The 13208-nt window shown below is 40.0% G+C and overlaps 1 protein-coding gene across 1 annotated transcript in view; it reads right to left on the reverse strand.

The window, feature by feature from the left end:
- Window positions 1–13208, reverse strand: part of ALDH1L2 (aldehyde dehydrogenase 1 family member L2) — a 33359-nt gene that overhangs the window by 2086 nt on the left and 18065 nt on the right. The window contains exons 13-22 of the mRNA XM_032220621.1: window positions 10521–10671; window positions 9037–9107; window positions 8803–8908; window positions 7660–7747; window positions 7295–7388; window positions 6361–6460; window positions 4393–4491; window positions 2620–2785; window positions 1761–1866; window positions 423–622 (exon numbers count right to left, since the gene is read on the reverse strand). Of these exons, the coding sequence (XP_032076512.1) occupies window positions 423–622; window positions 1761–1866; window positions 2620–2785; window positions 4393–4491; window positions 6361–6460; window positions 7295–7388; window positions 7660–7747; window positions 8803–8908; window positions 9037–9107; window positions 10521–10671 (1181 nt within the window). The remainder of the gene's footprint in view (window positions 1–422; window positions 623–1760; window positions 1867–2619; window positions 2786–4392; window positions 4492–6360; window positions 6461–7294; window positions 7389–7659; window positions 7748–8802; window positions 8909–9036; window positions 9108–10520; window positions 10672–13208) is intronic.

Consider the following 13208-nt stretch of genomic DNA (forward strand, 5'->3'; position numbering starts at 1 on the left):
ACCATGTAATATTTTTTTTTTAAGTGCAGCTTAAGATGTTAAAAAATTGCTTCTACTGTAAAGGAATCCTGCATTTTGTAAAAGGTTCTAAATTGCATCTTTTTTCCACATGGGATTGTCAGGCTGCAATTTACAGTATTGGATGTGTGCTCTGATTTCAAGGGTAAAATAGCACAACTCTCTTTCAAATGCATTTTCACAATTGCTCCATTACAAAACTCACTTTGTACTAGAAAACAAGTAGTCTATAACAATCATTTTTTGTTGTTACACTACAAAACCCTTGGTTACTGGTTGTTCATCATGTTGATTCAGAATGGGACCTAAAGAGTTCTGGAAGGTGATAAATTTCTTACCTTTAGTACATGTCACTTTGTAAATATAATTGGGAGTCTATAGAGAAAATATGAAGTGCTGCTTACCTAAATCTTTTCCAAAACCAGACTGCTTGAATCCACCAAATGGTGCTGCTACATCAGTTTTGTTATAAGTGTTAATAAAAACAGTTCCAGCTTCCAGTTTGTCACTGACGTATAGAGCTTTACTTATGTCTTTGGTGAAAACACCTGAAGCCAAACCATATTCTGTTCTGTTGGCTCGTTCTAACACTCCATCAACATCTCTGTGGCAATAAAGAAACATACAAGATGTAGGCATCATAAAACATACCAAAGATGCTAAATTTATCATGCCCTATTATTTTTCATCCCCAGATTTTGTAGCATACATTGTGTTCTCATATTGTGCTAAGCCATAATAAAATTTATTTCAGTTCAAGCATGTAATTTAGGAATCGTGGTTTATATATCAAATTCTATAACTGTCTGGAATTGCAAACCAGCCATTGAAATGTAATTGATTGAAATATGGTTAAAACTACATTGCTTAGAACCATCTGTATATCCAATCTGATATTTTTGTGAAGTATTTTAGAACTTGACTAGAATGTATGTAATGAATATATATATAACAATGATATTTAATCCACAAACTTAACAATTGCATGATTCTTAAGGTCATAGACTGGGAAAGAATATCAGTAATAATTAAATAGCAATAGCACTTAGCCTTATATACCGCTTTACAGTGCTTTACAAACCTCTCTAAGCAGTTTACAGAGTCAGCATATTGCTGCAATTTGGGTCCTCATTTTACCCATCTCGGAAGGATGGAAGGCTGAGTCAACCTTGAGCCTGGTGGGATTTGAACTGCCAAATTGCAGACAGGTGACAGTCAGCAGAAGTAGCCCGCAGTACTGCACTCTAACCACTGTGCCACTGAGGCTCTATAGGATTCCAAATACTACTACATTTGTGCCAAGAACGCTAAAGCGCTTCCGGGTTGAAAGAATTGGACGGTGACATCACCATTCCCTGGGTTGGAGATTCCTTTCATGACCCTATTAAGTTACCCACCAAAGTGGTACCCATTTATCTACCTGTTATTGCCCACCCTTGAATTGTTGGGTGGGCAGCAGTTGTGAGGGGAGCTCACCCTTCCTCGTGGCAGCAAGCAGCTGTCTCAAATACGAGCTTGCTGATCGTCAGCCCAGCGTCCTAACCTCATGAGCCACCATGCTCCTACAGGATTCCAAATTAGGGGAGGAATCTACTTCACAGAAGTTTTCCTCCAAGATGTAAATTGCAATGGCGAAAAGGAGTGAAGCAGATTCATTTGGTCTTCTCAGATGACTATTAATTGCAAGGGTGCAGGGTTTGAAAAACTGCAGCAACAACAGCATTAACTGGAACAGAACCTACCCATCTTTGAACTTGGAAATGATCATCACTGGCCCGAAGGATTCTTCATGGGCAATATGCATGTCATCCTCAACATTGGTAAATATGGTAGGTTCCATGAAGAAGCCTAATGAAAAAAGGGGTAGTTACGATCTCAATCATTTTCTATCTTGATACATGGGTCATAGGTTATCTGTCTTCACCAATGCATTTTATATATAACTTGGCTAATAACCAAGGACTTCAATTTTTAGCCAATTGATAATTTTAATGAGCATCCATTCAATATAATTTTAGTTTCCAAACAAGGGTGTTGTAGAGAGATCATTTGGAGCTAGGTTAACAGTTTCTGTTGTGCATTTTATGATCATTTGCCTTCCTCTTCAACACCCCTTCCTCTAAATGCTTTATAATTACTTGACTCTTACAATACTACCATGACTGCAAGAATAAAATTGAGGAATTAGCTATTGTAAAAACAGCAACATACATTTTGGTGGGTCATCAGCTGAATATAATCGAACTAAAATCAGAAGTCACTTTCCTTTTAAATTTGTTTAATGTATTTTTGTCACTTAATTTGTCTTGTTATTCCCTTTTGCTCTTCTCTTAGTTTGCATTTTAATGTTTGATATTGAAATTTAATGACAATCTTATTTTAAAAAGAGAGAAAAGGAAAAACATGGTGATAAACAACAGTAGCCATTCTGGCATATCTATGGCAGTCCAGTTGTTGGTGCAGTATGTTTGCAATTACTTCCATTGTCACCCCATTTAGTCAAAATTCATATAATGTGCTATACTATTATTTCCTTTACATTGGGGAAAAAAGATTTAAATACATTCAAATGCTTTCTAATATTCCTGTATTCTTACTTACCTGGTCTACATACTTGTCTTCCTCCATATAATAAAGTTGCTCCTTCTTTTACTCCAGTTTGGCAGTACTCCAGAAGCTTTTCCAAATGTGCTTTGTGATTTTGAGGTCCATGGTCTGTAGCTCTATCCAGTGGATCACCTATTTTCATCTTCTGGGTTTCTTCTACCTAAAGATTATTCAAAGAAAGTGGGGATTAAATAGTGTAATATACCAGCTAAAGTTTTACAGATAATAATACAATAATTCTACAGTATTTTAAATACTGTAGATTAGGATTTTTAAAGTTACAGTGGAAGACATTGTCCTCTCTTGGTTCACCTTATATTGTATAGAGCCCTATATGGAAAGAACAAACATTTTTGAGGGTAAACAAGAACAAAATTGAATTATAAGGTGGAGGAAGGAGACCATCGAGCAAGGAATAACATTAAAGGAGGATATGGCTGAAGGATCTGACTTCCCTTATACTACTTGGAGGGCCCTGAATAGTTGAGAGTTGGAGTGACTACAGAAGTGGTATTCAGCAGGTTCTAACCAGTTCTGGAGAACCGGTAGCGGAAATCTTGATTAGTTCGGAGAGCTGGTAAATACCACTTCTGACTGGCCTGCTCCCATCTATTCTCTGCCTCCTGAGTCCCAGCTGATTGGGAGGAAATGAGGATTTTGCAATAACCTTCCTCTGGAGTGGGGTGGGAATGGAGATTTTACCTGCCATGCCCACCAAGCCATGCCATGCCCACCAAGCCACGCTCATAGAACCGGAGGTAAAAAATTTGGAATCCCACCATTGAATGATGTAATGTAATGTAAAACCAGTATGCTTGAGTGGAGGCTCTTAGTGGATAACAACACACTTATGTGAGTGTGGAGAGACACAGAACGTAGCCCATTTGTTGATATGTCGGCTACTACCAGAAACATAATGATTTATTTTTTTGGGCAACAACAAAGCCAAGAAGGTGGCTTCCTTCTGGCATTTTAAAGTTTCATCTACACACAGAAGTATTGAGTTGTATAGCATGTAACAGCAATATGTTCCTAAACCTCAAACCAAATACAAGGAAACTGCACTCTGGAATATTTCAGATATTGTGTTTCACATTATTAAGCTCATAAGATGCTGAAAAAAGTGTATCACTAATTTTTGCTGATGGGTAGATCCATAACCATCCATACCCATTGAAATGGAAGTGGAAACAGAAAGTACCTTCTGTTGGACCTGGTCAGAAGAGCTTGAAAAGTAATAAAAATTGCTTGATCGAAAATAAACCTGAAACTTTGCCACCTCAGAAAATCAATGAACACTGAAAAAAATAGGGCTTTGCTCCATTACTCGTATTTTATCTGTGAAAAATATTACAACTATAAGCAGTTCTAGACTTACAACTATTCTCATAGTGACCATCTGAAGTTAACAACAGCACTGAAAAAAGTGACTCGCAACAATTCAGGTGTTTGGCAATTGGCATGTATTCCAGCATCCCAGGGTAGCGTGATTGCCTTCCCAGGCAGCTTCCGACAAGCAAAGTTAATGAGGGAAGTCAGATTTCTTAATGACAACGTGATTCACTTAATGGAGTAATTCACTTCTCACCCACAGTCAAAACAAATCGATAACAATTTGTAAAATTGGGCAAGACTCACTTAACAACTACTTCGGTTGACAGCAGAAATTCGGGTCCCAATTGTGTTGTAAATTGAAGACTACTTGTACAAAGCAACAATAGGTATGGCAGAATTATTTTTTCATATTGATTCTTAAAAGTTTCTTACCACTCTTTTAACAAATTCATCGTGAATAGATTCCTCAACAAACAATCTACCAGCTGCAATGCAATTCTCTCCTTTGTTGAAGAATACTGCTCCCATGCCCTGAAACGTACGGAAAAGAACATTCCATTTTTGGTTTGGTTGTTTTTATGGATGTCTTGAAATCTTTTTCTTTTAAAAAAACTTCTCACTCGGTGGGTTAACAAGGTGATAATATGAAGCTAAATCTCAGTCTCTCTTTATGTAGCTCAGCTTCTCCAATCTAGTGATTTCCAGATGTGTTGGTCTTCAGCTCCCCCTGCTGTCAGGAAACAATGCGAGTTAAATTGTAACACATCTGGAGAGCACCAGCTTGGAGAAGAGTAACACATCCATCAAAAATGAGAAAGGCTTTTCTGCATATAACGGAAGCTGGATGACATTAAAAAGTTATGTCTGATAAATCAAGGACCACAGCATGCAGTACCCAATAAATGTATTATACATATTTAGTAACTTTAAAAAATTAATAATATAAAACAGACAATCTTTAGAGCTGGATACCCTTTTTGAATTTTGAAAGCCATGGAAGAACTATGTATTCCAGGGGTGTCAAACTCAAGGCCCATGGGCCACATGTGCTTAGACCTGGCCCATGGGGCCACCCTGGAAACAGCAAATGACCAGCCCGCGATGCCTCTGCCAGTGAAAACAGCTCGGAAGGGTTGCGCGTGGCCCTCTTGAGCACCTTTTTTGCTGGCAGAGGGCTGCTTGAGGCCATCGCAGCTGAAAATGGATGTCAAGCTGACCATCCCCACCCTGGCCATGCCCCCTGCCCCTCCCCCCAAGGTCAAACACAACCCTGATGCAGCCCTCAATGAAATTGAGTTTGACATCCCTGATGTATACATGCCCTGAAAAACATCCTTTGCTGAGGATGGCTGATCCTAAAATATTATCATGTTTTTCCAAAAATAAATCATGGTCTTCTTTTGATCCCTGAAATAAACACTTGGCCTTATTTTCGGGGAGGTCTTATTATTTTTGAGGTGCAGGAGGCCCCTTAACCTCAGCCTGCCCATCTGCGGATCCAGAGAGGGCCAGAACTTCTGCCTCTGTTTCTGGCACACTCTTGCCATCCCTGGCGTCACTGGGACTTCCGCTCTTGTTGCGGCCACCACTAAGAGAAAGGGCGCTATAGCTAGGGTTTGTGGGAGCAGCTCCATGAGGCCGTTCCACGTGGGTGCATGCACATGGGGCATGTCCCTTCCCCCCAGGAAATGCCAGGGACTAGCTGTGCATGCATTTAAATATTTTCAGGGAGGCCTTATTATCTGGAGAGGTTTGTTTTGGGGGAAACAGGGTAATTTACCAGACAGTGAATCAGCCTTTCAAGATGTTCTTTATCATTCCAGTTTTGCATGGCCAGAAAGCATTGCTACAAACAAATCTGATTCTTCAGGCATCCTTTTAAATTTGTTAAACTACATTTAGAAAATGTCAAATAGTACAGGGAACCTGAGAATCACCAAAGAGCAGCCTTTAGCTACTCTGCTGCTTATCACTACAACATACTATATTTTAAGAATATTGAAATATGAATACTGAATATTTAATATTGATAACTTCTTCCCTATGGGACTAATTTGTGGGCCTGCAATAATATGTGGGCTTAAGCAAACAGAGGGTACGTTAAGAACCAAAAAGGATGAAACCAGCAATTATCATTTCTGAGATGTCTTTCTCTCTCCACCATTCTCTTTCTGCAGTCCTCTGCCTAATTCTCCTCTTCTCTCGTGCCCAAATGGTAGGTATGTGCATCAATTGCTTGAGGAAGATTTTAAAAGTTGAAAGGCTCATGTGGTGTGGTAAGAGCTGCAGGTTGACAGGTTGTTCTCCAGAACAGTAGTAAAAAGTCACAGTGTAGTACGGGACATTTGAACCATACACTTTCTGAAGAAAATCTTATATGTAGCTTAAAAACTTATTTACCATTCTCACAGCTTTGTCAAGCTCACAGTCATTGAATATGATCAGTGGGGATTTTCCACCTAGTTCCAAAGAAACCTTCTTCAGGTTACTGACAGCACAACTATAATGAATAAAAGTGATAAAGAACATAAGTCTGAAAATCAAATACCATTTTCCTCATTTCTTAGTGATATTAAGACATATCGTGGTATAAACATTTTCTTATATACTCATTTTAGCTATTTCCCAAAAATAAGTTAAATACTAAACACAGTTAAACTATGGTATATTAGAATTGGTATCTTGACAACATTTTCCTCTTACTTTGACTGGATCCTAGCTAAATTTGCAAAAGTCACCCAAATTGTAGTGGAAAATTTTGGAAGTGGGAAGAAGTATACAAAAACAGGGAAAATATTCACATGAGCAAATTTGATGCATCCAAACCAATATCAGTTTTTAACTCAATATTATTCTGACTATGTAGCTCAGTGATGGTTAACCTTTTTTATCATCGAATGCCGAAAGTGTGTGCATGCGCTCTCATAATGCAATGCACACATGACACACCCTGCTCCCGCACATACGTGTGCAATCCCCACTTTCCTCCTACAAGCCCACACATGTATATGTGACCCCCCATGCACCCCTACGCATGCACACAAATCTCCTGCATGTGCCTAATCCTCCACGCATGCACAGCAGTGACCCAAAAACCAGCTGGCTGGCAGGAGGCGCGCGTGCATGCGGGTTAGAGCTGAGCTGGGGCAACGGCTCGTGTGCCCGCAGAGAGAGCTCTGCATGCCACCTGTGGCCCTCATGCCATAGGTTTGCCATCACGGATCTAGTTGGTAAATGACATGGAGACTTTCAGGTAAAGCAGCATTCATACAACTTCCCACTGAGCAAAAGTTAAGATCTTGCACTGAAAAATATTACAGAAGGAAAGGATTACCTTTTCATGATATGTTTCCCAATTGGTGTTGAGCCAGTGAACCCAAGTTTACGGATGTCTGGATGTTCTGATAAGCGTTGTCCTACTAAACCACCTACATGATGTGAGAGATACAATACTATGACTTTTACTGAAACTATGACCTGGAGAATTTGAATCAGAATGTTGTTTAATGCTCCTGTACCCCATTCCACCTGAGCTACTCTTTGAACCCAAACTGAGATCCTCTAGGCATGTGATAATTGCATATTCCATCATTCCCAACTGTTGGCCATGTAGACTAAAAATTCTGGGTCTCCTACTTCCAATACATCTGAAGGGCAACAAGTTAGGAAAGGCTATCAATATTTATATTCCCATTGTACCTGAACCAGGTAAAATATTGATAACGCCTTTAGGAAATCCTGCTTTCACAGAGAGTTCTCCAAACTTCAAGGCAGTCAACGGAGTTACCTAAATAAAAACAATTTGATTTAGATTGTAGAGGTACACCATATGCATGTTTTCATAGATAATATTTTAATTTCATTAGAGTATCCCCAGTAATAAATATGTGCATACCTTATTATGTGGATTCACGTATCTTTTTTGGCTTTATTACTTAGGCTTGCTTGTATGAATGCAACTCAGAGTAAGATCTTCTGGAGAGGCTATAAATATTTTCAATATATAACTAAATTCCCATAACTGTTGCTAGCAAGGTAGCTCTGGGGACCAGGTTGAAAATGTTGTTGTTCTTTAATGCTGTTCTATTTTTAACGGAGCCATGGTAGCACAGTCAATTGCAGTATTTCAGGCTAACTGATGCCCACTGCCAGGACTTTGATCCTAATTAGTTCAAGGTTGACTCAGCCTTCCATCCTTCCAAGGTTGGTAAAATGAGGACACAATAGCAATAGCAATATAGCAATAGCAATAGCAAGATTGTTGGGGGCAATATGCTGACTCTGTAAACTGTTTACAGAAAGCTGCAAAGCACTATGAAGCGCTATTTAAATCTAAGTGCTATTGCTATCTGTGCTTTCCCATTAAGGCCCATAGTGGATTAACCCTCTGATTAAAAGACATTCTACATCTGTACCTCTGCCAAGCTAGAATTGCCGGCTTCAGGGAATGCTGTATTCCAAGGTGGGGTTTACAACTATGGCAACATTAAGCCTGGCAGACTTCAACTCCCAAAATTCCCTAGCAAACTGGCTGGGGAATTCTGGGAGTTGAAGTTCTTCAGGCTTAAATTTGCCAAGATTGGAGATCCCTGTTCCAAGCAGAGGTGGGTTGCTACTGGTTCGGGCAAACTGATAGTGGTATTTTGGTCTGGGTCGCAGAACTGGTAGTGACCCAGGCTGGCCACGCCCCTAAACTGGTTTCCTGGTCTCTTTTGCAATTACCAGCAAGGTTTTTATTAGTTTTTAATGGTCCTTGCACATGCACAGAACAATTTACATAGAACAGTGCAGGTGGCAGCAACCCATCCCTGGTTCCAAGGCATAAATGGCCATTGATGTTACCTGTGCTGGTTTCAGAACTAAAGTATTGCCAGCAGCCAAACACGCTGCACTCTTCCATGCCAGCATCATCAGGGGATAATTCCATGGAATAACAATAGCACAGACTCTTCAGATTCCAGGGAGAAGAAGAAGAAAAGACACAAAAGCAAATTTGAATTTCAAAACGCAAGAGAAGCATTTTATGAGTAAAATTAATCGGAGTCTGGTTTCATTAACAAAGACAACGGATCTTACCCTAAGGGTTCTTTTCTGGTGAACGTTAAATTGTGGTTTGGTCGTGCTTGGTTTATTGGAATGGTAGAACCCTAAATGAAAAAACACTTATCCTTTTTTTTTAAATGACAGTCATGACGAAAGCGGCATCAATTGTATCATCACATGTGTCTGAATAACCTGTTGGCAGTTACAGAATGTCTCCTAAAACATCCCAAATGATGATAAATATACATGATAAATATACTGGTAGTGAGGAAGCTACGTGGACATTTTCTACTATGGTATTATCTGTATTTCTTCAGGGCTGAGGATGTTTCCACTGATAACCCTGTATATGAATCGGTTTAAAATCAGTGTTCTTTTTCTTGAACAAAAACTGTCTTACCAGAACTGCTATTTGTATTTTAAAAAGCAATGCAGGTAATCTTTGACTTACGACCACAATTGAGCGCAAAATTTCTGTTGCTAAGCAAGATGGTTGTTAAGTGAGTTTTGCCCCATTTTACCATCTTACTTGCCACAGTGGTTAAGTGAATTATTGCAGTTGTTAAATTGGTAACACAGTTAAGAGGATCTGGTCTCCCCATTGACTCTGTTTGTCAGAAGGTCACAATTGGGGATCACGTCACCCCGGGACACTGCAGCCGTCAAAAATATGAACCCGTGGCCAAACACCTGATTTTTTTTTTTATCATGTGACCATGGAGATGCTGCAAAGGTGTTGAGTGTGGAAAAATGGCACTTATTTCAATGATGCCGTAACTTTGGATGTTCACTAAATGAACGATCGTAAGTCGAGAACTACCTGTAATCATTTCACACAGAACTGCTTACATAAGACAGGAGTTGGTAAACTATAAATCAGGCTTGCATTTGGCCTTTAGTTCTCATTTTGTGATCCCCCCCAAATCCCACTCTGACCATTACTACTGAAAACTGAGGATATACTGTAGTTTTCCACCTTTAAGCAGTTTTTTAAAACGTGCACTTCATAAATCTTCTCCCTGGATTGCAGAAACTAGCCCAAAAGCAAAAAGCATTCAAGATTTCAGCCCTGTCCAGAAGTGTGATACACCACTTTGGAGAATTACCCATGACCCCATTAAGTGAAGTGCTTGCTATCATAAAGTTGCTCAATCTTAACACAAGGATAGGGCCTGGTTTCTCAGACATGAATTCATATTTCTGTGCAATTAGCAACATTTTTGACTGCCCTAATTAAAAAAAATGTGGACTTCAGCTATTGCTCAGCCCCTTTCAGTCCTCGTCTGAGTTGCTTAGAAACTTTGCTATTATTCCAGGTTGGGCTGCCTTTATCTTTAGCAAGAATTGAGGTCTGACCCACATAATAATTCTGGAAGAGAATTAGTCTTTGAGGAAGGCAAACCTTAAGAAGTCCATTTTTACTTTTCTCTGCCACTAATTCTTTGAAACCATTGAATTGTCTAAATAATGTCACATATAATACCGAAGACTTGACATCAACTCAAATATTAGCTTGCCTGTATTTTGTCACACCATCCAGCGAAATATCGGAATGTTTGCACTGACATTCCTACATGAGTCTTCAAAGCCAATGTGTACACAGCTCCTGAGTCAATAGCTTCTATGGTTGCCAGCTCTTCTTGGTGTTCTTCCATCAGATCCGCAAGTCTTTCAATTGAATCACACAGACAGTAGAACAAAAACACAACATGACATGCTTGTAAGTGGCACGGTTGGAATTCGTGCTGAAAGTTGCTACTCTGGAAAGTAAGTTCACCAAATTTAAATCACATGGAAATTGTATGTGATTTGAAGATCAGGGCATTTTTTCGGCAATAATTTTGGAAAATATTTTATAAATCTGTTTTGTACGTTCCATTAGGTCATGATGAGGCTGACTGATTTTCAACATGGTGTTATTTGTAATCTCATATTTATGTCTCTCAATAAACCATGACTGAAAATCAGTTTGATGTGAATGTAGCTTCTAAGAAGCATAGGAAAAGAACAAACAGCCAGTGCTACTGTATATGATATTAAACTATCAAGGAAAATCTAGGGACCTTAGAATAAAATCTATATCAATCTGGGTAACCTGAAGCTTACAAGGTCGCTGTTTTGAAGGAGTAGAATTCACATACAGTATATCCAAGATAAATGTGTTTGCCAAAAGCAGCATAAACCGCAAGAAATTATGTTTCTTGATTTGTCCATCCTACAACATATCCATGCCCGTGAGCTCCATGCAAAGCTTAAAGAACATTTGGAAAAGGTGAAACCAATCTATATGTTGTCTATCGTGCTGACTGTATTAAAGGAAAGAACATTGGCCCATTTCCTAACATTCGTGCTCCTGTTCACCAATGTTAAGTATGCACCAAAGGTGATATTCAGCCAGTTCACACCAGTTTGTGCAAACCGGTGGCCGCCATTTTCCTGAGGTCAGAGAACTGGTAGCGATGGCTGGCTGGCCACGCCCCCGAACCAATCCCCCTGTTGCTGGTCACATGCCCACCCGATGTCCGCTCACTTGCCCTGCCCATTCTACCCTATATATGCCTTTACCATGTGGCCCAGCCCCCAAGTACGTGCCTCACCAGTCGCCTCCGGGCCTCACCTGCTCTGCTCAGCTCGCCAAAGGTAAGTAAGCATGCCACCCGCTCACCCTGGGTCAGAGGCCGGGGCCTCTGTCCTCTCATCCCTCACCATTCCCTGAGGCCCTGGAGCTGCTGTCCTCTCACCGCCCGCCTCGGCCTGGTGAACATCAGTACAATTGAGCAGGTTCAGAAGTACTTCATGAGAAAACTCTTGCACACTTCTGTACACAATACACAATTCCCTATGATACTAGGCTCGAAATTCACAGTTTGGGTAACTTAGAACTGCAATGCTTGCAATCATACCTAGGTATTGCATACAAAATTATATATAATATTTTACCTTTAAATGATTTTTTTGTTTTATTTGCAATAATACACACACTAACAGCAGCTTTAAACTTAATGTAAATTGTTCTAAACTTGACTGTAAAAAATACAATTTCTGTAACAGAGTTGTCAAGGTCTGGAATGCTCTACCTGATTCAGTTGTTTCAGCTACAAAATTTCACAGTTTCAGTCACAACTTGACTCCCGTGGACCTTACATCATACTTAAGTGGTTAGTAGAGGGGGGTGCATAAGTGCACTAATGTGCCTATCATCCCTGCCCACTGTATTTTTATTCTTTTATTCTTGTTCTAGCTTTTGTTTGACAAATTCTAATAAATAAAATAAAATAAATATCCTCTTGACTTCCTTAGAGGCAAGTTAGGATTCCAATCATTTAAGTAATTAGTACATCAAGCATAAGCATCAATTTTCTCCTGGCCTAGATGCTTTCACTTTATGCCCTTCTACCTAGGAGCTGCTCAGAAGCCAAATGTGGCCCTTGGTTTGAAAACAGCTATGAACCCTTTGAAATAAATCATACTATGTATGCAGGATTTGGGGATACATGATATTGAAGTTTAGAGCCAGTTTGATGTAATGGTCAAGGCACTAGGCTAGAAAATTGGAGACCACGAGTTCTACTCCCATCTTAAACACAAAGCAAGTTGGGTGGCCTTGGGCCAGTCACTCTTTCTCATCCCTAGAAAGGAAACAAGAGCAAATCACTTCCCAAATACTGCAGGGAGTAGATTAGGCAATCCTCAAGAGTCAAAATAACTTGATAGGAAAAAACTAAAAATTCATATTTACATTGTCTGTTTCAGAGGTGGTATTCAGCCAATTCTGACAGGTTCTGGAGAACTGGTAGTAGAAATTTTGAGTAGTACAGAGAAGCGGCAAATAGGCTGGCCCCGCCCATGTTGCCTCCCAGCTTCCCAGCAGATCCTCTTTTGTTGCCATGAACAGGAGAACGGAGCTGGAAAGCAGGTTACTGGGGTGGGGAGGGAATGGGGATTTTGCAGTAACCTTCCCCCAGGAGTGGGGAGGGAATGGGGATTTTGCAATATCCTTCCCCTGCCACGCCCGCAAAGCCACGCCCGCAAAGCCACACCACGCCCACAAAGCCACGCTCACAGAAACGGTAGTAATTTTTTTTTAATCCCACTACTGGTCTGTTTCCTTCAATAAGTCTACACTATACAGCTGGACATATTACAACAACACAGAGTAAACAGAAGAGAATAAAAGTAACAATATAAGATGTTCTGCATGCCAT

This window comes from Thamnophis elegans, chromosome 7 (assembly GCF_009769535.1).
Source record: "Thamnophis elegans isolate rThaEle1 chromosome 7, rThaEle1.pri, whole genome shotgun sequence".
NCBI classification, from domain to species: domain Eukaryota; kingdom Metazoa; phylum Chordata; class Lepidosauria; order Squamata; family Colubridae; genus Thamnophis; species Thamnophis elegans.